The sequence below is a fragment of the Melospiza melodia genome, chromosome 9 (genome assembly GCF_035770615.1).
Source record: "Melospiza melodia melodia isolate bMelMel2 chromosome 9, bMelMel2.pri, whole genome shotgun sequence".
In the NCBI taxonomy this organism is placed as follows: domain Eukaryota; kingdom Metazoa; phylum Chordata; class Aves; order Passeriformes; family Passerellidae; genus Melospiza; species Melospiza melodia.
Genome location: NC_086202.1, coordinates 8,096,720 through 8,122,238, shown reverse-complemented (window position 1 = coordinate 8,122,238; position 25,519 = coordinate 8,096,720). Strand labels below are relative to the sequence as shown.

Genomic DNA, 25,519 nt, shown 5'->3' with positions numbered 1-25,519 from the left:
TTCTGGTTTGACAGCAATAAGTACAAATGGGGTCTGGCAGAAATACATTTGTTTAGTATCAAGTTCCCCACTGAAATGTTCCAGTTTCATGAGGAGGACAGCAGTTACAAGGAGAGTCCCATTTCCTCTCAGCAGGTAAAATTTACCGCAGGCTTTCTCCGTGCTATAAGGGGTGGATCCGCCTCCTCCAGGGGAGGTTTCTGCACATCAGCAGCGGCAGAAATCAAAGAGCTCCGTGAGACACATCCGAGAGCTCCGTGCCCACATCCCACCTCCTCCCGCCCCAGCTGGCAAGGAGAGCTCATGTTTGGAAAGTGCCCAGGAGTGCCCACAGCAGCACGGACCGGGGATGTGCCAGTCTCGGGGCTCGGGACCAAGCAGCATCAGGCAGGAAGCGCCAGAGCCATTGATTGAGGGGATATAAATGGGCTGTGGGTGACAGCCAGCCCGGATGAGAGCTGCCAGGGAGAAGGCTGCGAGCCGCTCACCTTCCCTCTCCCTAACCACTAAACTATTTGCGTTTGGAAATCAGGACACTCAATGTCGTGCCCGTTCAGCCTGGGAGGGTGGGAAGCCCACGCAGATGGGCGGCTTAGGACCAAAGACGGAACGGGCAATGCCAGACGACTGAGCGGCTCCAGAAACGCAACAAGCCGCTGCTTTCAAGTGGCAAAAAAGCTCCCGATGTCCGGATCGGATAAAACGCGACATTTTCCCACATCTCTCTTTCCCTTCCTACTCGGTGCCCGGTGCTGGCACGCAGGGAGTTCACATCCCCGGGCGGGACCTGCCCGCGCTGCCCCGCACCTTCCCCACCGCTCCCCCAGCCGGGCACCGCTTCCTTCCACCCCTGAGCTGACCCCGGCCGGGCACCGCTTCCTTCCACCCCCGAGCTGACCCCTTGGCAGGCACCGCTTCCTTCCACCCCTGAGCTGACCCCGGCCGGGCACCGCTTCCTTCCACCCCCGAGCTGACCCCTTGGCAGGCACCGCTTCCCCTCCATCCCCCAGCCGGCCCCAGGGTGGGCACCGCTTCCCCTCCATCCCCGAGCTGATCCCGGCCCCGTCGCGGAGATCGCCTCCCCGGAGCCAGTTCCCGTCCCCACCATCCGTCCGCCTTTCCTCGGCGGAGCGGGATCCCGCTCTCCCCGCCCGGTCCCGCTGGCGGGACAGCCCCTCCCGGCCCCAGGAATTGCTCGACCCGCTCCCGCAGGGACCCTTCCCCGCAGCCCATCCCGGTCCCACTCTCGGGAAACATCCCCTCAGGGACTATCCCCGCATCCCACCGCCGCTTTCCCACGCGGGGGGACCGCATTCCTCAGCATTCCGTGTCAGGGCTCTGTCACCCCCCAAACATCGCCACCCGCAGGTCCCCAGAGCCCCCGGCGGTCCCCGAGCAAGGACACGGACAGGCGAGACGCCCCCATCCCCTCACCTTTGTACTTCTCCATGGCGATGAGCGGGACCGCAGCGCAGCGACCGCCGAGGGCTCCGGGACACGACGCCGCCCGCAGCCGGCTCCGCTCCGCAGGCTCCGATGGCAGCAGCGCCGGCTGCCCCGGCCCGCCCCGCTCCGCAGGCTCCGCCCCGAGCCGCGCAGCTGGCCGGGATGGGCTCCGGGATGGGCTCCGGGACGGGCTCCGGGACGGGCTCCGGGACGGGCTCCGGGACGGGCTCCGGGATGGGCTCCGGGACGGGCTCCGGGATGGGCTCCGGGATGGGCTCCGGGATGGGCTCCGGGACCGGCTCCGGGATGGGCTCCGGGATCGGCTCCGGGATCGGCTCCGGGGTCCGGGCTGCCAGCGGCACCCGCTCTGCCGTGCCTCCGAGCCGACCCTCCCCGGGGCGTGGGGCCGCTCCTCTAGGGGAAGCGGCGGGCACCGGGCGCTGGGATGAGGCGGGGAGCGGCTCCTGGGGATGCCCCGGGTTTGGGGTGCTGACTTCTGGCTGCAGTGCGGCTTTGGGCACGTTTGGGAAAGGCCCTTCTTATCCACCCATGGTCCCGGTGCCTTGAGCCCAGGTAGGAGCCTGCCAGACACACCTGGGCTCGGGGCTGGCAGGCTGGATGGAAAGTTGGGTTCTCCTTCGACGCCAGGGTAGTGTATCCTGGAGCCACTGAATGTGCGCTCTTCTTTCCAGTGATTGCATTAAGGCTTCCTGATAGGACCTGGCTCCTGGACAGACCCAGTCTCACAGGAGTGTGTCCCTCTCCTTGGGCTGCAGTGACATTTTTGTGTGATTTCTGCCGTGGCAGCCAGAACTGTCATGTCCAAAGTGCACAAATAGAGAAGTGGGCATCCAGTCTGACCTCAATACGAGGCACAGGTGACAGTCTGTCCTCAGGCTAAAGTTGTGGAGATGCTGAAGGAATTTCATGTGTATATCAATAATGAGAACATTGAAAGTAACAAACAGCAAAATCTATGAGGGTTATAGGGGAAATTTTATCTTCAAAATTAACGTTAGTGTGGGGACAAGGGGCCTTTATAGCAAGACGTGAGCTAAGGGCCTGACCTGGGTGTGCAGCTCCAGTGTTCCTGTGGAAAAATATGCAACCATTACCTAGAAAATGAACTGCTCTCCTTGGTACCTGTTAGATGAAGCCAACAGAAGGCTCACAGAATCTGAATTTCCCAGGTTTTGGACCTGTCGGCCCACAAACCATTGATATCCATGGTCCAAGGTAGCCTGAAAAATGTCACTGCTGCACCCCAAGGCTCCATCATATGTCCCTCCTTACATTTTCTGAAAATAGCCACAAGCAGGTTCTCTTGGCTCACATGGAGACCTTGTCCTGACATTCCCTGGGTCCCTGGGTGCCCCTGCTGTGCCCACCCTCCCAGGCAGTGCTTGGTGGGGGTGACACCTCTCAGAGGAGCTCTGTGGAACCAGAAAGCAGTGACCTGTGCCACCTGGGAGCTCTCCATGCAAGAACAAGGCTGGATAAAGAGGTATTGCCACTCAAGGGAGCTGAGGCTGGAGCATCTCTCACCTCTTGCCAGTGCACACCCACCACACAAGGAGACAGGCAAGCCAAGTGCCTGAACCATCAAATCCAGCAAGCAGATAGCAGTCTGCAGTAAATGGAGAACAATAAATAAATGTGCCTGCCATGTAGGAATACTTCTCTTAGGGCTCTTCCCAGCTGCTTCTTGGCTATGGCTTTCAAAATCAAAACCCAACCAAGCAGGGTGGGCCTTGGCCTTGCAAACCTTTGAGGTGTGCCTCTATCTTAAAGCAGGTGAGCAGGCATTCTGAACTGACCAAGGCTAATTAAGGATAATACCAGTTACACAAACTAATTAAAGATGATTTTGAAAGATCAAAACATCAGATAGCTGTGATTCCTGTCTTCAGGACCCAGAGCCTTTACATTCCCTGCTTGTCCCTTCCTTCCCTTCCCATGATAAGGATGCTCTGGAATTCCAGGACCGCTGGTTAGGCCCATGGCAATTGCTGACAAGTGACAATGGACCAAAGAGTAATGCCAGAGGAATACAGGTTCTTCCTGTTTGCTCTCTTCTCCTTGCAGTAGGAAGTACCTAAAATACTTTGCAGTATTCTATGTCAAACAGGTTGTTGTGTTCTGGGGTTTAATAAAACTGGGAAATACCCAGACTCTGCTTAGAATGTTCCCAGTGTTGGTGCTGAAATGGAGACGTTTACCACTGTGCTCAAGTAGAGCAAACACAGCAAACTGGTTTTCCTGTTGGAGCTTCTTGAAGCCAATAAAACAACAGCCATCTACCTGTACACCCATGTATTCATTGCCTTTTTCCTTCTTATTATTAGTGATGCTTATTAATGATAATGATTATTATCATTAATGATGACTCAGGTGTGAAAACCCTGGAGGGCCAAGCTCATCTTGTTTAATTGCTTTTTTATGTGCTGACATCCTGTCATTCAGTGCAGAGGTTCATAGTGTAGTTGATATGTTTTGATCCTTTTTTCCCCTGCCTATTCATGCTGTATTGGTAGGCAGTCTAGTGAAACTGGCACTTTTGGCTGAAGTTTTCCTTTAGCTGTGGCTTTCAACTGATGTAATTCTGCTTCTTTGGACTTACTGCCTTTTAGCTCTTCTGCTTCCTGGGAAACAGAGCAGGAATCAAGGATATATTTAGAAGCCTAAATGAACTCTGAACAATTACAATGATTTGCTAAATACCTTGTGTAGTAGCATAATCCAAATCATCTCTTTTCTCCACTGGCAATGCTAAACACTTTTCTGATTTCCCTAAGTACCCTGAGCAGGTGCACATTGTTTCATTAATATTGTTTACTATTATTATTATTATTATTATTATTATTATTATTATTATTATTGATTGCTACATCTACCTTTTGCATCAGCAAAGTCCTTAATGTCTATATTTGTCTAAATCTTTGCTATGGCTTTCTTCTCTTTGCTTGCACTTCCTTTGCTTTTTCCCTGGTTTAAGCATGACACAAGTGTGGTGAAAGCCAGAGGAATGTTTCCTTGAGAACTTGTGTGCAGGTGCCCTCCACAGACTTCAGGGGAGTTGTGCTGGATGGAGACTGTCAGGAAGAGCCACACCTGACCTGGATAGTGCAGAGCTGCTCTCTGGGGTGTTTTCTCCCAGATATTGCTCAGATATTCCAGTTCCAGTAGTCCCCAGACTTCTTCCTTTCTTCAGGGGAAATATTCCATCTGGCAGAACAAAAGGTAGAAATTTCCTCCACACTTGATGTGTGTATGTTGTTTCATTAGGCTTTTCTGTCTCTCTTCCCCATGCACTTACCAATGCTGTAAAAACCTAGTTCAGGAATTGACTCACCAAAACCAAGTTCAGTCAGAGGTGGAGTTATCTTGGTTCTGTAAAGCTCCTGAAGGAAGCTGTGTCTAATATTCCACTTGCACAGGCACCTGGAGGACAGATGGAGGAATAAGATGGCTCGGCAGACTGGGGTGAGCAGGGAGATCTCAGATCTCCCTTGTGTTGCCTTTGTGTCCTCTTTGCTTCCAGAGATCATCTTGGGTCCCTCCTTAGATAAAGATGTAGTAGTGGACAGTTGTGGTCAAGCAGACATAAAAGTTTTTCAGAGAGATTTGAGTAGAGGTGACTTTTGTGGCCTGAGGTGTGTCCTACAAAATGCCAAGAAATGAGGAAGCCAAACACTTCTTCACTTTGGAGTTCCTGGCTGCAGTACTGGACTGTAATGCTGCCAATAATCTGAGGTGGGAGAATTCCTTTTGTCCATTTGGGGATCCCTCTGAACAGCAACAGAGCCTGTGGACCTAGGGACAGCTGAGCCAGCAAAACAACATTGCTGTCTCTGACAGGGAGAAGTCTCTGTCCCCCCACTGCTTCTGGCCAAATTATCTCTCTCTTCCCAGTGCCATTTTCACTGTTATTGCACCAGCTTCCACGCTGAAATGACAGAAAACTAAAATGGCACATTCTTGTCCCACCTGGGGAGGATGAGTTGGGTGGCAGTGGAGCCAGGCAGGATTGGGACAGCACCAGGTAAGTGGCAAACACCTGCAGCTGGATGGGAGGAGGAGATCACTGAGCAGCTGGGAACACACAGCTGGGGCTGCATGGAGCAATCATCAGTCACAGCTCAGCTGCCTCTTTGAAAATCCCCCCAGTCTTCCTTTTGGATGGGAGTGCTGGCAGGAGTTCAGGATGTTTATGGAGCCCCCATCAATGTCTTTCAACCCTGATCTGCTGAATCCTGCTGGTGTTCCAGATTTCCTGATTCAAGGGATGAAGGGAATAGCTGGTTTTGGGAATTTGAATGGAGTCCTCTGCTTATTCCCCAAGGAGATCTTAATAGCTGGACCCTGCCAGCTGTCCTGATTCCTGTGATCAAACACTCTGCATCCCATGCTGAAACTCTCTGAGGCACCCAAGCCCTGGGAACATGATTTTCTGGGAGGGGCAGTGATAAATGGCATTGCCACGTGGCTGAGGGCAGAAACACGTTGGAGATCCTGGGTTGCCCACTCAGGAGCATGAGCAGCAGTCCTTCCCCAGAAGTAACCCCTATGGGTGCCTTTCAGCAACCCAGACTTGTTTCTTGGTTCCTGGAAGGTGCTGGCAGCCTGCCAGGCTTCAGTCAGTGGAAAAAGGGCCAGAAGAAACAGAGAGGCAGATGGGTCAGCATGGCTGTTCCAGCAGAGCTGCTCACTTAAATGCTCTGTTGGAGAGCATGGATCCTTCACCTTGGATGATTTGTGAGTTTGCTGCCTATGGGTGCCTCTTTTAAGGTGTTTCTGCTTCCCTGTGAAGCATGTCATGATTCCAGCTGTAAAAGAGGTGACCAAATTGTCCCCCAGCTGAAGCTGGCCTCAGACCACTCTTGCTCCACTGACTCCTGCCCAGCCATTTCTGACTTTCACCGATGAAAGGCAAGACAATCAACCCTAACACAAACAAAACCAGAGCTGTTTAGCTGCTCAGCTATACAAAAGCTCCATCACTGATACATTCCAGCAATGTTTTGGATTCTCTCAGACATTAACTGTTTCAAAAGAGGGTGTCTGGAGGGAGGGGGGGATTTCCCATTAAGGACAGCAGGACCAGATGTCTTTTTGATGAGATTCTCTTGGCTTCCCATCCTTTGACATTTCCTTTTCAGTTGTTAAGTCCAAACTGCTTGTAGGCCAAATTACAGGGAGTCCTAATAGCTTGAATTGTTGTCTTTCCCTTGACAGATAGAATACCTTCTTGTGGCCAAAGTATGAGGCATGCTGACCAGACAGTGTGCTCAACAGCCACAGCATTTGTTCCTCCTGAAGCCATTTCTTCCTTGTACTTTTTTACTACCCCAGACCCTCTCCCCACTCCCGGGAAGCCCCTCAGCTTTCCTCTGACAATGTTCAATTGGAACCCAAAGAATGCTTTGTTCCTTTCTCTGCAAACTCCTCATGGGGATGCTCACACCAGCAGACCTCCCCATTATCAGTGCCCTGTATTGCAGCTTGTAACACCCCCAGGCACCACAGGATGTGGCCATCAGCTTCCCAAGAGGTTCTGATGTAAAGTTCTGATGTGTGCTTAGCCCTGTGTGGTGGTGCATCATCCCCCCACGAGCCCCCTGGCCTGTGATCTCAGAAAGGTTCCTTAGGTCTTGGCCTTGACGAGCAGCTGGGCTGAGCTCCTCTGGAGCTTATCAGAAACTCTGTCTGCTCCCAGGAATTAGTGCTGTCTAACCAGCTCCTGTTTTCTACAAACAGCCTTGGAAACTCATTTTTCTTGTCTGAATAACAGCCCAAGTGGAAGAGCATTTTTTGTAATTGAACTTTCAGAGAAAGCCACTGACCCGAATTGCAGCCAGCATGGAATATTGTATGACTTAAAGCCAAGTCTCTTTTGACCCTGGCAGTCCAAAGGGAGGCCCTTTGAGCTCTCCTGGGGCACAGGGGCTGCCCCAGCACTGCCCTTGCACTGGGGCCTCTCAGAGCCACCAACTCCCCCCTTTGCTCTTCTTGGAGGACCAGCACCAGACACCGACAAATCCTGGGCTGATACCCCCAAATCCTCGAGGCTCAACCTCCCTCTCACCTGTTCAGGAGATGTAAAAAATCCAACGTGAGTGTTTCCCTGAATTTGAGGGGGATTTTTCACAGGGATACACCTTGCACAGACTCCTTTAGATCTGTGTGTGTGTGTGTGAATATGCCATAGCAAATGTACTGGGAATGTTGCTTTCCTAGATTTTAAGTACTTTAGATTTTTAAGTAAGCTCGGCCTGTGAGTTGCTCTTGTGCATATAGTAAATTCTATCTGAATGCTTTGTTAAATTGTTCAACTTGAGCTATTGATTAGGTGCTGTTAATTTAAATGCTGCTAAACCTTTGGGCCTAAACCACTGGTGAATTCTGGGGCTCAGTTTGGCAAGGGGGTCCCACTGTGAACCTTGTGACTCAATGGGAGGGTGCCCCTTATTCCTTTTTATCCTTACCCTTTCCTATCCTTTTTATCCTTACCCTCTCCCCAACCCCTCCTCCCAGGCTCCACATGGACAATTTTGGAATTGATTTTGGTTTTAGATTAATTGACTTTAGATTTTAGTTTGCTTTTTCTCTGTATGCTTTAATCACCTAGGAACTACTAAAGTAAACCTTGCCAGTGAACTTTTTGCACTTTCTTTTCCACATTAAACCTGCTTTTGCTGATGTCTTTGCTGGTGATTCTTTAAGTGACCAAACTACTAATTCATGGCAACATGGTCCTGTTTTTGAGGGGATAGGATAGGAAATCGTGGCTTTCAGCTGAGTTAGAAGCTTCATCCACTCTTACAGGTTTTACCAGTAAGCCAGCCTTGAGCAAAATCTCTCCCAAGTCAGATGAAAAAGAAATCTGTGTGGAGTCTCAAGCTGTAGATGGAGGACTTGCCTGAGCAGAGATGAACTCTTGGCACCTTTCAGCACCAGGAAAGCTTACCCGAGTGAGAAGAAAAACTAATTCTATCAAAATATGGGGAAAGATTAATTTTTATGACTTGCTACATTTTCATTGGGATTTTTTAAGCCGTCCCCATCATCACCACAAACTGTGGTCTGATGTCAACTGTGAGCTTGCAGAAGGCTATTTATTCTGGCATTTTCCCAAAAAGACTATTTTTCAGTCTGCAGCTTTTCTTTAGGCCTTAACCGGCTCTCCTCAGTCCAAGTCAGGGAGCAGAGTCTCTGTGGTCAGCACTGCAGAGAGGGGCAGGAGGGAAGAATGAGAACCTGGGGTCCTACAGCACCAATAAACTGCAGTTTGTTTCAGTGGAGGCTGAGCACTATGGAGCAGTCCAAGTTTCCTTTCCTGCTATAAATATTGGATGTTAGGGTATGCCAAACTACCTACCAAAGTGGAATTAACTACCAGGTAATGAATAAGTTTCACCCATGTCAGCCGAGTCTTCTCCCCCACCCCCCCCTTTTTTTTTTTTTTTGGTTCCTGTGAAAAGAAATTTAATCAAGAAATCTGCCTTGGTAAATACCAAAAAATGCAGTTTCTCTTTTCACACATAGAGCTGTGGAGCTGAATTTCTCCTGCCTTCCCAACCATCATTAAGTATTCTGTTTAAATAGGCCAGCTTCATGCCATCTATAATGAAGTTATAGTGTATTGCTCTGTTATGAATGATGAAGCTGTTGTGTCCTACGGGGAGAAAAATCGCTGTAATCCAACTTTCCTTTTGAAAAGGCCTAATGTATCCACATGAGATCTTCTGGCACAGACAACTGAGAGAATATAAATAGAAGCTTAAAAGAGGAAGGAGGGGAAGGGGAAAATAACTCCAACAGGGCTGAGTAGCTGAAATTCACAAGTTTAATAGGAAGATGGATGACTGAAGAGCCTGTTCTGTGACACAATTAGGACTTTATGTAGGCCTTTTTCAATTATTTGTAGCTGACAAAATATCACACAAAGGCTGTTTCACAGTGCAGGCCAGGTGCCCAGAAATGGTTTTTCTGGAGGAGAGGAGCAACTGGGAGAGTCGCCCAGGAGCACGGGCCATGAGGGCTGCGTTGGGCAATGGTGTGTGTGTGTGTGTGTGTCACCCTTTGGCTTGTGGCAGGAGGGAAATGTCCTGCACTGCCTGCACACTCAGGCCACCCTCTGCCCGTGCCAGGGAGCAGAGAGCTGCAGCCCCAGCAGGCTGTGAGGGGCAGGAGGGGCTGTGCAGGTGCACACGGTCCGGCCTGGATCCACCTTGCTGCTCTCCCCACGCACAGACACAGCAAGGGCACTCTGTGGGTTCCTGCTACAGGATGAGGTTTCTGCTGATAAGCAGTTCTCAGAACTGAAGCTGTTTCAAAAGATCTTGCCTGTTCTGTCCCCCCCTTGCTTCTCACTGGCCACCCACCAAACACTGTTATTGCGGCTCTTGGTTTTGAGCACAAAGGCACAGCACCACCAAGGAACATTTCTCGGAGTAACCTGCAAGTGTTTGCACACAGTGCTGACATCTTCAGAGGCACCAGTGCTCCAGCAGAGCAGTGGTGGTGAGCTGGAGAGCCACAGCAGCTTTAGTATCTCTCAAGAGTCCTGCAGAACATCCTACCAAACCAAGACTACAAGTGTCTTAAATTTGTTTTGGTTTACTCCATTCCACAGCGAGCTAATCTTTAATGGGGCAATTAATTAATCTTTAAACATTAATCTTTAATGCCCCAATTAAAGGCATTTGGGGTGATGATTAGTAAATTTGGTTTATTTAAGTTTAGTTAATTTGGGATGAACTTTCCTGGGTGTCCCCATGAGGAGGAAAAGTCAAATCCTGGGATCTGCAGGGGGGTCAATTCTGCTTTGGTGAAACCCTTCCCTTATGTCAGCACTGGCAGTGGGCTGGCTGCATGTCAAGGCTGATATGATGATATGATTAAATTGCTGACATGATTAAATGTTACTCACTTTTTCTTCACAGTGTCAATCTTTAAGCCAGCTTTACCCCACAGGTGATCTGCCTGCCCTGGTGGCACTTCCATTTTCCCTCTAACTGGCCAGGCCCAGGATAATCCTCTGAAGGGTCCTCTGTTGGGATGGCTCCCAAGGGAGAAAGAGCACACACGTAATTTTCAGGAAGCTGAACAATTAGTTAGTTACGGAAAACGCCAACTTTGAGTGCCAAGAGGTCACAGCAACATCAGAGCATTGAAGCATTATGCTCTGGGCTGCCTGAGCTCCATGGCAGACCAGTTATCATAGAATCCTTTATATCATCCAATATTTACTGGCCTCAGAGGAAGCTTATATTCAATTACCTACTATTGTTTCACAAACCTAGGTGGCAAGAGGGAGATTTCTTTTTTTAAAGGGAACAGCAATAGCTGAAACATAAAAATAAAACACACACTTTAAAATCATTCAAAATATCAAACACTGGCTTTCCTCCTCCCACAATATCTGTGGTCTTAAATGCATCATTGCAAGGGGAATTATTCATGTAGTCTCATCAATAAATCTTACTAAAGTCCTTTATATTGCAGTCCTCATTCATCTAGCAACTCCTCTGTAAATGGTAATTAGGGTAAGAGCTGAGATACCACAGAGTTTGCTCCTGGCAGTCATTGAGCATCCCAGAGTCTATCAGGGCTGTAAAGGAGGCATTTCTCAGCAGCAGCTCATTCATTGTGAGCCCTGATTCAATTATTACCTTGTCTCCTGTTTCACAGCAAACACTTTGGTTCACGTAAAGCCTCAGAGCCTGTGTCAATGAACTCCTTGAACGGAGTCAGCTGCATTTTGTCTCCCCTGCAGTATCTAGCCTAAATCCAGGAGAGACAGCCAAGGGGGAGCCCGGTTTCCATCTGGGACCATTGCTGGGCTACTCCTGCAGAGAGGCTTGGTTCCACCATGGACTCTTCCCCCCACTGCCTGGAGCTGTGGGGGCTGGGATAGCCCACATTATGGGAAATAGATGAGTCCCAAGTGTGGAGAGCCCAAGCAGCAAAATCAGCCTCCAAATCTGTCAGTCTGCTCCTGCCAGACCTGGCTCACCTTTTGATGTTTCTCCACTGGCTGCCCAGGGATGCTCTATTCATTTCCATCCAGCCCTTACTCGTGCCAGCTTTGAGGCTGGGAATTTCACTGGGAGGAACTCAGATCTGCAGAGATCATCTTCTCCTGACCTGTGTCCAAAGAGTCTTGCCACAGTTTTAGCAGAGACATTCCAACACACAGCAAGTGTGCCTGGCCGGGCTCTGTCCCAGCCCCTGCCCTGAACCCCAGCCTGGCACAGACCCTGCAGCCCTCAGGGTGTGCACCTGCCTTCCCCTGCCAGCAGCACTGCCTTCTCCTCCAGAAGGTGAACACTGAAGGTGGGATTTAATCCACCCCCTCCTTCCCTCTTTCCTGAAGGTGGGATTGACTCCATCCCCTCCTTCCCTCTTTCATACTGGGGCAGCAGCTGAAACACTCATGACTTGGCACACACCTGGCTCAGCAGTGTGACCCTCAAATGTCCTGAAGACCATGCCACCCTTCCAATGGACAGTCACAGAGGTGTGGTGGCACTGCTGGAATGGCAGGGACAAAGGGAATGCCACCAGCTGCCCCCTCTGCCATGGATTGAGACAGAATTCCTGACACACAGAGTGCAGTACCACTGGCAGCTCACTGTGCTCTGCTTTTTCTCCAGACACCACTCTTCACTGGTGCCCACCCCATTTTTCATGCCCAGCACAATTATTTTGGGACCTACACTCGAAGCAGGGAACTGACTCAGTCTAAAAATATAAAAAAAACCCAACAACGCTGTGCAGTGAAATAAAAAGTAAAAAATGTTTTTCTAAGAAGGATCAGTTCCCAAATGTCACTGAGAGTGACCCCACCAGCAGTCATGCTGACATATCTGATGGCAGGAAAAAGCTGTGGGGGCGTGGGAATACCTTAAGCTGGCTGAACAGCCCCCAGTGCTTTGTCTCATGAAATCCCAGCCTGAGGAGAGGCTGTGCTCTGCTGTTTCCCTGCTTCCCCTCTCTTCCTTTCCCCCCAAACCCTCGGGCCCCCATCACTGCCATGGCTACATGCAGCCTGGGATGTCCATTTTAATCTGCAGTGTGTACACAAAGAGCTGGAAGCAGTGGCTGTCAGAGACCCACCTGACCTTTGGATGTACAGCAAACTTCCTGTTCCAGGGCTGCTGGCTCTTTCATCTCCCAGCCTTTACAAAATAAAAGTGAGCCTATGTGAAAAAATGCTTTGTAATGGGGACTCCTGGAACAACTTTTCTCTCTTGCCCTCTGACTGAGCCATAGAAAACAGTAAATATCTCTCCCAAGAGTCCTTTTTTTTACAATAGAAAAATGTCAGGCAAAACTGAAGTATAATTTCCCAGCCTTGGACTCTGCAGCAGACAGGCACAAAAGCTAAAGAAAAAACAAAACAGCAAAGGGGAAAAAACTCCACTCTTGTTAATTCAGAGTTTGGAGAGATTTTTGGTGGAGAGTAAGTTTCTTTTGGTGGGGAGCAAGACACACTTGGGAACTGGGTCTTCTTGCAGGAGGAAGTGGTCTTGGGCTATACTTGACAGCAAATTAGCATTGACATTTGACTTGTTTTGATCTGAGTTATTTACAATGGTATTATCTGTGTATTTTTTACATGCTGTGAAGATTCCCATTGCCAGATGCCTCGAGATGGCTGTAGGATGCAGAGCATTCCACAGTCATTACTCAGGGGTCATAAACTTCACATTACTTGTGGGGAGGAGGGGAGCAGGGGGAAATGGGCTAACAATTAAGAAAAAGAAAAAGCAATCCTAGACTTAGATTTCAGTGGGCTTGTGTATTTAACTGGAGAGAAATTAAAAATGTGCTTAGGTGGGCTGGCACTGTCACACTGTGGGGCTGATGACTGGAACAGTTCCTTGTGAATTTGCTCTGCACACAGAAGTGCAGTCAGGGATAATTTTCCCAATGCTCTGGTCTGGGGGAGGCTGTGGTGGAGCAACTGCTCCATAACCCTGCCAGGGCAAAGATCCCCAGCAGGAATTGCTGCCTGGGATGCCCAGGGCTGGCAGGACATGTCCCAGGCTGGCACTACACTGGTTTACATGAATCTATTTTCTATCCATATTTCTAGTGGCTTAGCTACAAGAAGCCTTGTGACAAATTTTCAAACCTTGTGACAATTTTCAAACCTTTTACTTTCTCCTGTCTTGCTCTTATCATTCATATCTCACCTGAGACCTCTCTTCTTGAGAGCACATCCTATTTTTGTAAGAGAACTTTCTTATAACTCTGCAAAATGAAAAATAAAAACCAAAATAAATGAGGCAACATGAATCCAGAAATTAAGAATAAAGCTCCAAACTTTATTCATTGACTTGAGTACAACAGTGATGCAGATTACAGTGGCACAGGAGTGCAATATGTGCTGTTTGCAGTATGACAGTGGAAACACTAATTGTACAGAACAGCAACCCAGCTCAAACTCTCATTATGCATACAAGCAGACTTACTGTACAGACAAGACATTGATTCACTTTTACAGAGACTCAGAAAAAGAGACAGATGAATGGAAAACACAGGGACACCTCCCCAAAACGCTGGCTTGGAACATGCGGAGGGAGGAGAAAAGAAAAATAAAATAATAAAAAATCCTATTGCCAAAATCTACCGATTTAAAGGCAAGTATACCTTTAAAAAATTAGTTTTAGTTTCCAAAGCTTAAAAAAAGTCCCCAGCTGTAAGGCCCCCTTACAGGAAGAGTTGTCCACAATGGCCAAGGCTCAGTGCTTGGCCAGGGCTGCTCTGGGAGTGACACTGAGCTCCTGGCTGGGCACAGAGGCTGCCCTGGCCCCAGGGGTGCAGTGCAGGGAGAGGCCCCACTGCTGCCAGTGGGTTTGCATCGGGGGGAAGTGCATTCTGCAGGTGTTCAGTGACAACAGCCCAGGCAAGTGTCCAGTGGGAGCTGTCAAAGCATCCTAGGGGAGCCAGAGACTCAGCCTGGTAAGGCACCACTGGGGTTCCCAGAGCTGCATTTCCATGCCCAGGGGCTGGGTCCTGGGAGCAACACCTGTGCTAACTGTGGTGATCCTGACACAACAGGTTTGCCTTCAGTCATCTCTCTTTTACCTCAAAAGAAGGACCACAGTGCACATGGAAGTATTTCCTCTTCACAAAGGCGAGCATTTCTGAGCAACTCATTAGCAGAAATCTATTTCCCTGTTAGAAGCCCTTTGGGCACCAAATAATTTATTTTGCATACAGGCAAACAACATTAATGGCCAATTACATTCCCACTTCCTGCACTGATGCTTACATTAAAATTAATAACACTTCTACCAAATGTGGGCATCACACAGCTCCTGCCAGCAGAGTTGTCTGACTGAAAACTCAGTATCTTTGCCTTGTGATGTATTTTTTGTTGGTGTTGTTTCTTATCTTATTAAACACAAAAAAGGTGTGTGGGAGAAATCACAAGGCAAAACTCACCAGCCAGAGCAATGCTGCAGCCCACAGTGATAGGAGTGTTCTACACTAAGGGAAAAAGGTGCATTGTGCTACTGTCACAGTGCTCAGGAGCTCTCTCCAGCTCTTCATTTTGCAGCAATGGGGTAAAAATGTACCACATATTGTCAAGACCAGCCCTTACGAAGCATCTACCCTGAAGTCTATGCTGGACTCCAGTGGGTGTGTTGACAGGGCCACAAAGTTTGACAGGGCACAAAGCAGACTGTGACCTGGGGAGAACTGAATGGGGAAGGGGGCAGTGGGGACAAGCCCTAAGCATCCCTCTGGCATGGGAAGATGAGCGGCATTTTGGACAGATTAGCTGAATTCTTGTTTCCTGCAAGTGTTTTATTGCATTGTCATTACCACTGACTGGTGTTCCTCACTCTGTAGGTAACACTGAGGATGTGGATATCCTCCTTCACAAACACATTCCAGAGGAAAGCAATGAATCATGGAATGAGAGAAAGGGTGGTTTTCTTTTGTCTGCCCTACAAGCCAAATATGCCAACATCTCCTCCTAAGTCAGGAGGAGCCAAGATAAATCATTCCCTGAAGAGTTTAGGGGATATTAATATTTTTACCATTCTGAGACCTAATGTTCTTGTTGTTTGTTCTAACAGTTTCATACCATTAACTTCAGTGTGGGTGCTCACATGCTATGAACTCCAAACTTGACTTCCCCACCGTCTGGAACAGGTACTACAGGTACCACTGAACAGGCTCATGCCAGTGTTCTCCTCTAATCCTGCCAAGCATCACCCTGGCAAGCCCTGCAGAAATCAAGATTATACCAACCCTCCTCCTTCCCAGACCTTAACCCTTCTCTGCCCATTGACATCACCCTGCCAGGAGACACAGGGATTGTGGAAAGGGATTCACTTCCAAAGGTGTCTAACTTCAGTGTAGCTCACTTGGACAGAAGAAGCTGCTGCTGAACTCTGTTGAACAGCAGGACATCTGAACTACAGGGCTGAGAAAGGATTTCCCAACTGCAACAGGAAAAGGGCAGCAAGCATTCAGTGCCTGGCCCACAGATTTAGGACTGCAGGACTTTGTGAGGAGAGGTGACACCTGTCTGGACAGAAGTAAAAGCACCACTGGAGCCACAGAGATGTCTTACCCACAGAAAGCTCCTGAGTCCTCCAGCCTGACCTTTCACAGCCCACTGCAGTGCATCCCCAGCACACCACAACCCACATTTAATGAGCTCCAAATGAGGAGGGTGTGTGCCACCAGTGCACCTGTGCTCGAGGATCTGCATCTCTACATAATCCCATGTGGACTTAACCCCAGGTGTACACGTGGGGTTATTCTGCAATGTTTGACTGGGCCTTGCTCTTACATCACTCCTAAAGCAGAAAAGGAGAAAAAATAGGACAAAAGCAATCAGTTTTTAGTCCTCTTGGTAATGACATTGTGTTGACAGCATTGATGGGATGGGACTTCATCAGAAGCTCAAATGCTTTGCAGGAGATAGAAGAACACAAGCATGTACTTAAGGCATATTCATAGAATCACAGAATGATTTGGGTTGGAAGGGACCTTTAAAAATCATCCAGTCCAACTCTTGACATGTCCCAGGGGAATATCAAAGAGGGGAATTACTAAGAACTGCTACTCAATGGATACCAGGAGAATGATTAATTGCTTACAAAGAAAATTCTCCCTGGGGCTACATTTTGTTTTCATTAGGTGGGAAGATCAGATGAAAGAACAGAAAATATTGCAGTGACAATCACAAAGAGCCCACTGCAGAAATCCTCCCTCCCCCATGGGTGGCTGCAGCGTGGGTTTTGTGGACAGATGATCTCTTGGGTGTGTCTGCATGTAGGTGGTTGAGAATTAACTGCAGGCATGAAACTGAAGCTCAGAAAACCCTTCATGATGTCAGTCAGGAGTAAAGCAGTAGTAAGTCTAGTGCAGAGGCTGTAAATTGACTGACTGCTCCACACCAGTGAGAGGGGAGCCAGCAGTGCCCCAAAAATCCAGTCAGAGATGAGTTGTGTCTGCAACATCTACACTGGCTTCTCTTCATTCCTTCCCAAGCTTAAGCTGCAGTTTTAAATTCTCAGTTGATGAGGCAGATTCAAATTACCATGCCATTCTTTACAGGCTAAGAGGCTGAGTTCTTTTTTTTTTTTTTCCTTTTTTTTTCCTTTTTTTTTTTTTTTTTGCATAGGAGGGAGAGGTAAGAAAACAACCTGGCTTAGTCATTTCTGAAATGACTGGGTAGTGTGTTCATATGTGCTGTGAGAAGTTCAGTAGTAACCTAGAGATGGAGGCGGAAAAAATGAAGACTGGCAGCTCACATCCTTGAGAGAACAACTCCTCAGGTCTAAAAGGGGTATGGTCAGGGTGACTTGAACTAAAAGACTTGTAATGCCTAATAGTTTGAAGGATGTGGGATGACAAAATGTGGAGAATTTTAATAATTTAAATGCATTAAAACTCAAATGTTTGTCTCAAAGTTAAACCACACCTTGCAGGTGACCAAACAATGAATTTCTGAGACCCCAGCATTCACAAAGTCTGTGAGTGTAAAACGTTGCTGTCCTTTCACTGTATGGATTTGCTTTCAGCAGTCACTCAAAGATGCATTTTGAGCCCCTGACACTCCCATTTACTTCTCAGAGCTCCTCTAAAAACCTTTTAGATCTGTCTTCTGAAAAATGAGGTGAAATATGTTACCCTGATCCCTGCTGCAAGCTCAGTGCCACCCAGAGAGCTCAGTCACCAGTGTGTGTGTGTCACAGTGTCCCCAGGGAATTCTGCTCCCTGGGGATGGCGCCAGACCCTTGGTGGCACTGTCCCACAGGGACATGGAGCAGGTGCTGAGCCCTGGTCTCTGTCTCTCCCCTACTGAATCTTCATCTCAGATTTTATCAAAGGAACCACAGTGATCTGTCACAACAGGACTTGCTAACCAGCAAAGAAGAGGCAGGGTTTGGGCTGTCCTGCACAGCTCATGGTGAAATGTCATTTGGTGATACAGAGAACTCAACACAGTGATACTGAATCTCAGAACTACATGGGACTGTTTCCTCTTCCTGACTTCCAGATTTTAACACCAATGTCTCACAGAACAGAAAATACAAAGGTTCTGATGTCTCCAGTGCCTCCTGAAGTTTCTCCATTAAAAAGGAAACCTTGATATTCTTTGACAGACACAGAACCTAAAAGACCCTCTCCTATCAGGAGAGGAGCTCATTAGTGCAGTTATGCATTGGCAGTAAAGCACCAAGGAAGAGAAAAAGCAGCCACACTGCATCCATTCAATTACTTTGGTGCTCGTGTCCTCCTCTGCATAGGACTTGCCCAGAAGCAGTTAAGGTATATACAGGCAGTTTTTCAAGCTGCAGCATATTGGAAGAAGACTGAAAGCAATAAGGAGTTCAATGCAGCTCAGAAACTGTCTTGCATGATTACTCTGTCTTCAAAAACCGAGTCAGGCACAAAGGGAAATAAAAATAACCAAGGCTGGAGCTTTGATGCTTCGAGACAGAAAAAAAAAAAAAAAAGTCTGTGCCCTCTTTTCCAAGCACAAGTGAAAACCTACATTAACTAAAATGAGTGCTTGGCCCCATGCACTGTGCCATATTGACAACAGCTACTGCAGTTTAATCAAAAAGCCTCTATTGGCAGAGCTTGGCACCTCGATGGTACCTTTCAGTTCATAAACATCTCCTCCCTAAGAGGGAGGAATTTGCGTGTTAGCTTGCAGAGAACCATTCTCCCTGCCATTGTAAAATCCTACAACTCCAGTGCAGCCTGATGAGCTGTACTAGTAATTACTAGCAGGGAGTTTCTCCTGAAATCTCTGGATGCAAACCAGGGCATACTTAAAATAGCATTTTTTCACTCTGCCACTCCCACCCCCATGCACCCACCTCCTGGAGTAAATTACAAGAAAACTGACTCTTCTCCATCATTCCCATTACCGAAGTGATCTTAAATTATTCAAAGGACTGGTTAAGCTCCAGCCTTATTAATTCAAGCAGAAAGTGTGGAAGAGGGAAGACTGACAACACACACACAGCAATTCACTTCTTATATCCTAGCAAATATTTACAAGGAGTCCATTTCCCAGAAATCCAAGTGGTGTGTCCTGCAGGTGAGCAGAGTGCCCACCACCACAGGCTGTGTTACACGAAGACACTGTGTCAAAAGAGTGCCAAGTAAGAAACTGTTGGGTGAAAGACTTGATGTGACCATGTGGGATAAGTTACAAGGGGGCTTCTCCTTCACTACAAACCTACCTATGTCCCTCTCCATATATACACACATATATACACACTTACACACACACAGAGATAGATGGAGAGATATAAATACATGTGTGCACACAGGCAAACACGCATACATATATATATATATATATTTATATATGTATATATTCTCTTCCAGTTCTTGGAGTGGTTACAACTACTTTAGTCTACAAGGCATCCTAAGGGCACTTCCTGGCTCTAGCAATAAAGTCCATCGTTTTGTGGAGAGAAGTAAAGGGAATATCATTGAGGGAGAAGAACAGAACAGTTTTCTAGCTTGTACAATATCAGGTAATAGGTTGACACCTCTGAAAACTATCATTGCTGTTTCTGAGCCCAGATATTTTCTCCCTGAATTCCAGGAGGGCAATTGTTGATCTTGTTCAACTGCAGAGGTGCCACTATGTTGATTTTCCCTTTTTGGTGGATAAGTAGTTGCTTCCAAACAGTTTGGACTGTGTGATACAATATTCTATGCATCATTTGTGGTGGGTTTGTTTAAAGGGAGATTAAAAGAGTTTTGCTTTTTTCTTCATGTCGTTGCGTCTCCAGAGAGGTAACTTGTCAAACTCCTGTATCGTCATGCCAAATATTTCTTGAAAAACTTCAGGTGCTAAGTGACGCTTCAAACAATAAAAAAAAAAAGGAGGGGATAAAAAAAAGGAGAAAAGGCAATGGTCAGTCAAAACCAGAGAGACACAACAGGAGGTTGGAGCACCTCAGGGATTTTATGTCGCTGGGTAAGAGCCACTGCTGGAAAAAATAATGCTTTGGCCATACACATATCCAAGTCCTCATGGACTTGTGTGCCCAAGGAACAAATCAGGGAATATTTCATTTTCTGATTAAGCAAGAGACAGAGAAATGATTGGTCTGAAGCCATCCAACAAGCAGTGACAGACCAGAGAACAGGACCAGCTCCTGCACACCCCTCTCCCAGGCTTTAGCACGTCACCTCTGCTTATGGAAATCCCAACAGACATTGGGTTTTTAGGAGTGCTCTGCAGAGGGGCTTGATGTGCTCCAAGTTCTGAGAAAGATGTCTGGCCAGTCTAACTGTTCAGCACATTTCTCTACTGCTAATAAAACACTTTTTGGTGCTGTCCTGTGCACAGGTTACTTCTTGTTCAGCCATTTTACAGTGCACTGGATGGGGAAAGTGTCTCCCTGTGGCACTGATCTAACACAGCACTGAATTCTGATTAGTAGCCACATATCTAATAATAAAAATGGGAATAAACCCAAATTGTTACCCAAATTACCCACATTTTTGTGGCTCCTTCCTTTCATCTCCACAGAAGATTAAGGACTTGAACATCCCCAGCATTCCACTGGGCTGCTTAAGTCTTCCTAAGCCACAAAGCTGTAAACTATATTTGTTTGTTGGCAGAGATTTAGATCCTTGCATTTTTGGATATCAGCCAGTCTTTTAACTAAGTCACAGGACTCATGATGAGTTGAAGGAACTTAGACTTTTGGTCCTCAAGGATGGCTGACACTGACTCTTAGCTAAGAGATGGTCCAAGAACAGAGTGTTGCTCCATTCCAGTCTGGATCTTATGGAAATTGTGCAATTTTGGGCTTTTAGCAAATCCACAAGTATATAAAGAAAGGCCTGAAAACAGAAGTGGACTGTGAGAAGCTCAGTCTATGAGCAGGGACAGAGATGTGGGAGATTGTTTGAGGAGATGCAGCTGCTTCCTCCCAATGTCTGATCCCTCTTTCCCTGATTAGTGCTGAGAAATCTTCCCACATTTCTCAGGACCCACATTTCAGTGCTTCAGCTTTCACAAACAACAAACAACTTTAGCAGGAAAGAGCATTTAGGAACTTGCTTCTCTTACCTCCAGCCTGGTTCTGTCTACATCTTTTAGTATTTTATTTCGCCCTCTGTTGGTCACCATGAGTATTTCATATGGAAAAATCTGTTAACAACGTATAAAAAGGGGGGAAAAGAGATATTTACATTTATAGTCTAAAGCAGACAGAACAAAACGTGTGTCATTTTCATAAACACACAAATATTTGTTTTCTTTTGCAAAGCAAATATCAGTTTGGTAGTTTTTTTTGGTTTTTTTCTTATCCTTTTTTTCCTAAAGTTGTATGGAAAACAAGCTGATCTGAACAGACCTACAACTTGTTTAGCACTGAACTACCTCATATTGTAAAGCAAAAATTTTTATGCTGTATATAATATAATACATCAGCTGGCTTTGGTCAGGCAGAGTCCTTTCTAGACAATGTATTTCCTCATCTATCAATGTATAAATTTATTAAAATACTTGCATTTGTCACTCATTGGTCTAAATAATGGTTGCCAGAGTGTGGACAGCCCCAAAGACTGACAGTGAGTAGGCTGTCATGGAAGTGCATAAAAACAGCAGCATCTCTGAATAAGCAAAATATTAATTAGCGGGGGCCACTGCATTCAGTAGAATTTATTACATTATTTTCTTCACCTTTTTTGATAGTTAAAGAATTCAAACAACTAATAGAAACAGTGCTGCTTGGAAAAGATTTCAGAAAATATTAAAATCAGTTTCTGGAATCATCCCTGGCAAATAAAACTCTGTTCTAATTTTTTTTTCCCTTGGATAGACACTTCCGTGCCTGGAATGACTTAGGAGAGCTCATGCTCTGTCCAGAGCTTCTCTAGAGCCCTTCCCACTGCAAGCAGCATTCCCAGACCCCTCATCCAACCCCTACTCAATTCAATGAAGTTTTTCTGGAAACTTCAATGGCAACTGGCTTAGCCTTTACTGTCATTTATGGGTCTTAGTTGCCCACTGGGAATATGAGTGAGACGACCAACAATCTCCTGGAGAGAGCTGAGCTATTATTAAATGCTATTAATTACATTATTTCAACATCTGAAGAAGTTTGACTTAATAGACTTTTGTGAAGTACTCAGCAATTAAGTTCATTCCATTGTTAACAACTATCCCAATGAACTTTTCAAAAACATAATAAATAACATTCAGGCATCAATGAACACACCACTGATTTTATTGTAAGTAATAATAATTTAAATAATGTGTGCTTACATACCAATTGTGAGAAATGATTCTTATGAGAGTCTGACATTGTCACAATTGTACAATTAGGTCTATACTTGGAGTTACATTTTTTATGTTTGGTACTGGAAATGGCTACTATAAACAGCATTATAGGAAACTAAAATGTAACTTTTCATATTTAAACAGGCAGAGTTTAAGTCAAGATCTATGGTCATAAGTACATTTTATGTTTAAATATTCACAACAAGGCATGTCTCAGTCTGGGCTGGCAAGATGCACAAATTCTGTCCTTTCTGGAGAACCATTTGGTAATATCTGGTCATTCTTAGGATTATTAATCTTTACTTTTCATATGTTTCATGCTGACTCTGAATTGGGTTATTTTATTTTAGCAGGTGTTAGTGTTGGACAATTGGCACAAATAAAAACAGTGCCAATTCAAACATCCCGAGTATTTGGCATCACCTTTATAAATAGCAACAGAAAGCGATCTATTATCTCAGGAAATTTCCCATAATTTTTAAAATTAAAAAAACCATTAATAAATAATCATTAAATTTTGTCATTAATAATACTGACAGAATTTGTCACCCGAAATAGCTTCCCAAATCACTGGGTACATCAACAGCAGTGGTGACTGTAAGAATTTCTATTGCACTGAAAAAGAAATTATTTGGAATAAAAAGCAGTATCTTAGGAGTCCCCACAGTCTTATTTATATAATATATAAAACCACTTGTAACTGCACAGTGCACTGGGGTCTCAGCTTACACAGCCAGGGTTATTGCCTTGTACAGTTGGCCTGGAGGTGACTTGGAAGCACAAGAAGTTATCTGGTTTGCAAAGTGAGCTCCTCACTTAACTGCAGAAATTCTGATCCTTGTAACTGTGGCAAAATCATGATTTCATGGAAGGTTCACCAGCAATAAAGTTGTAACATTTAACACAGCCCTGGTTGAATTCCCTTGATATATTATATTCATTTTTAACTCAGGCATCTCTAGACATAGCTGTAAAAGCATTTTAATTTGTGTCTTAAATTGTAATTAGCAGACATTGTCTCTTTTTTCCAATAAATCTCCTGAAGAGTTTCTCATATAGGGGATTCAACACTATGGACAGGTCTCAGGTTAGCAGTGCTGGGAGCTGAGGAACAGATCCAGACAGACATGTAGGTATCTTACTTCCAGTCAAAGATTTCCCATCATCTTTGGAATTGAGACAGCCTCAACAATGTGCTGTGAGCCACAATATTCTGCAGCACTTTTCAAAATGGACAGATCTGAGTTTGGCCTGGTGCTTTGGCAGAGAACCAGCTGTGGAGCACCTTCCACATCTGTCACTGTGTCCCTAGAAAAGCTTCCTTACCCCAGGGATCACAGAGGGCTGCCCTCAGCCTGCCTGAGCACTAACCCTGCAGAACACAGTCCAGAACAAAGGGAGAGGTTTGGCACATAAGGAGCAAGGGACTGAGGTCAGGTAAAAGAAAACAAGGGAACTAAGACATTTCCCATATTTTATCTGCATTTCACAGTAAAACCTTCAAAGTCTTGAAGGAAAGTGAGTAACATCTGCACTTGCCTTTGGCTCCAACATGTTAGGCATAGATACTCCTCTGTCCATTCTCATTCCAGGGACATGACCATCCGGGAGGGACTGCATCGGATACAGGCACACAGCAGACACAGAGGTTACACACACAGAGGGTAAAGGCACTCAAGTAGTGGTGAAGACAAAGGTGAATTTGCCCTGAGACTTCCCTCAAGTCTTAATTCTTGGTCTAATTATTTCAATCATTGCCATGGCTGCTGTTCACTACTCCTGTGAGGTGGGCAGAGGGATCCTTCAGTCCCCTCAGCCACCACAGCTCCTGTCCCTGCTCAGGCAGGTGACAATCCCCTCCTGAGCTGACCTGCACCACTTTCCAGGGGACCTGGGCACCCCAAGACAATGGTGGTCCCTCTCCCACCCCAGTGACTAGTGAAATTCTTCTCTAGTTCTCGCCTAGCATTAATTCAGATCCCACCCAACTGCACAGAAAGCACTCTTACACCTCTGGGCTTTCCTACTTGTAATTTACTGTATCAGCTGAAGGATTTCCTTCTCTTTTTTTTTTTTTGTCTCTACAATGGGTAATTTTTACTATGAACACAAACAGGGATGGGGTAAAAAGGTGCTGTTTTGACACAGGTACTAAATCTAAGGAAATAACATTTGGAGCACAATACATGGACAGCTCTGCTCCCCTCCCATAATCTTATTCTCTTTCCAATCATCATGATTTTGATATGCCATTAACAAAATTATCCAAGTAATTAAACAATTTCTTAAATTGCCATTTCATATTGTGATTGTGCTGAGGAGCCAGGCAGACTCAAACCATTCTGAAAAAAAACCTTGCAGGCAGTAATTGAAGTAAAAAGGTTTCTATTTGCAGGCACACTTCTTTCTGGCTCATCTGGGATGGCAGCACTGTAGAAAATTACTATCAGCCATCTTGTCTGGAGAGCAAATTCCAGGGTAAAATTGAGGAGTTCAAAGCTCCTGGTATAAGAGAAAATTCCCTCTGGAAGAGACTTTCTATGTGTCTCTGGGGTCAGTACTAGAGAGGCTGGAAATAAATCCATCCTCATGTGTCCAGAGAAGGCTACTACAGATAACTCATACAGGAACAGAGTGGATTTCACAGAGCAAGTCACAGAACAGGTGTGAGTTGTCTCAGCTCAGCTCTGGGGAGGTGACAAGGAGGAATCCGAGGCTGTGCCTGGTTTTTGTTGATAAGGATCTACATTGGTGATTATGCTTAAACATGCAGGAAAATCAAAGCTATTGTCTTAAGAAACCCTTCCCTGCAGCAGAAATTCAGAGTTGAACAAGGAGCTGCTTTAGGTTCTGCTGTCAGTTGATTGATGAAAACCCGTACTCTACCTGGAAATCTGAAAAGCAAAAGAGAAATCTCATCAGCTTTAGAGTGTGGAAGGATAGGAATCAGTCACAATCTACCAGAATCCTTCTCTGTTTTCTGTTATATCTGACTTTTCCAAAATCCCATCTGATTCTCTAAAGCCAGCAACATTCCTAATTTTGGACTTTGTTTGTGGAGTCGAACACTCCAAGTATTGCAGTTCTTTTCATTAACTCTCCAAGTTTTGTAACTTTCACAAATAATATTATCAATTTTTATTTGGCACTGACTGGTACCACATCCTGCTCAAAGTCATAGTGAAGATCATGAGCAGCAAGGGGGATTAGAGGCCATTATCTCCCTTTCTTCACTGGGGCACATTGTTCCAGACTGCACAGTTGATGGTA

At 46.2% G+C, this 25,519-nt stretch overlaps 2 protein-coding genes across 16 annotated transcripts in view; both read right to left on the bottom strand.

Annotated features, from left to right (window-relative positions):
- AFAP1L2 (actin filament associated protein 1 like 2) overlaps positions 1 to 1,522 on the bottom strand; it is a 66,305-nt gene extending 64,783 nt beyond the window's left edge. For all 3 annotated transcript variants that reach the window (XM_063163164.1, XM_063163162.1, XM_063163163.1), the window contains exon 1: positions 1,435 to 1,522. In XM_063163164.1, coding sequence (XP_063019234.1) covers positions 1,435 to 1,450 — 16 coding nt within the window. In that variant the 5' untranslated portion in view covers positions 1,451 to 1,522. The remainder of the gene's footprint in view (positions 1 to 1,434) is intronic.
- A 12,238-nt stretch (positions 1,523 to 13,760) lies between these two features.
- Positions 13,761 to 25,519, bottom strand: part of ABLIM1 (actin binding LIM protein 1) — a 190,111-nt gene continuing 178,352 nt past the window's right edge. For 12 of the 13 annotated variants that reach the window (XM_063163149.1, XM_063163151.1, XM_063163147.1 and 9 more), the window contains one exon: positions 22,179 to 25,143. In XM_063163149.1, coding sequence (XP_063019219.1) covers positions 25,106 to 25,143 — 38 coding nt within the window. In that variant the 3' untranslated portion in view covers positions 22,179 to 25,105. Of the gene's footprint in view, positions 19,814 to 21,034; positions 21,116 to 22,178; positions 25,144 to 25,519 lie in introns of those variants that run through there. The other variant, XM_063163161.1, reaches the window with a different exon arrangement.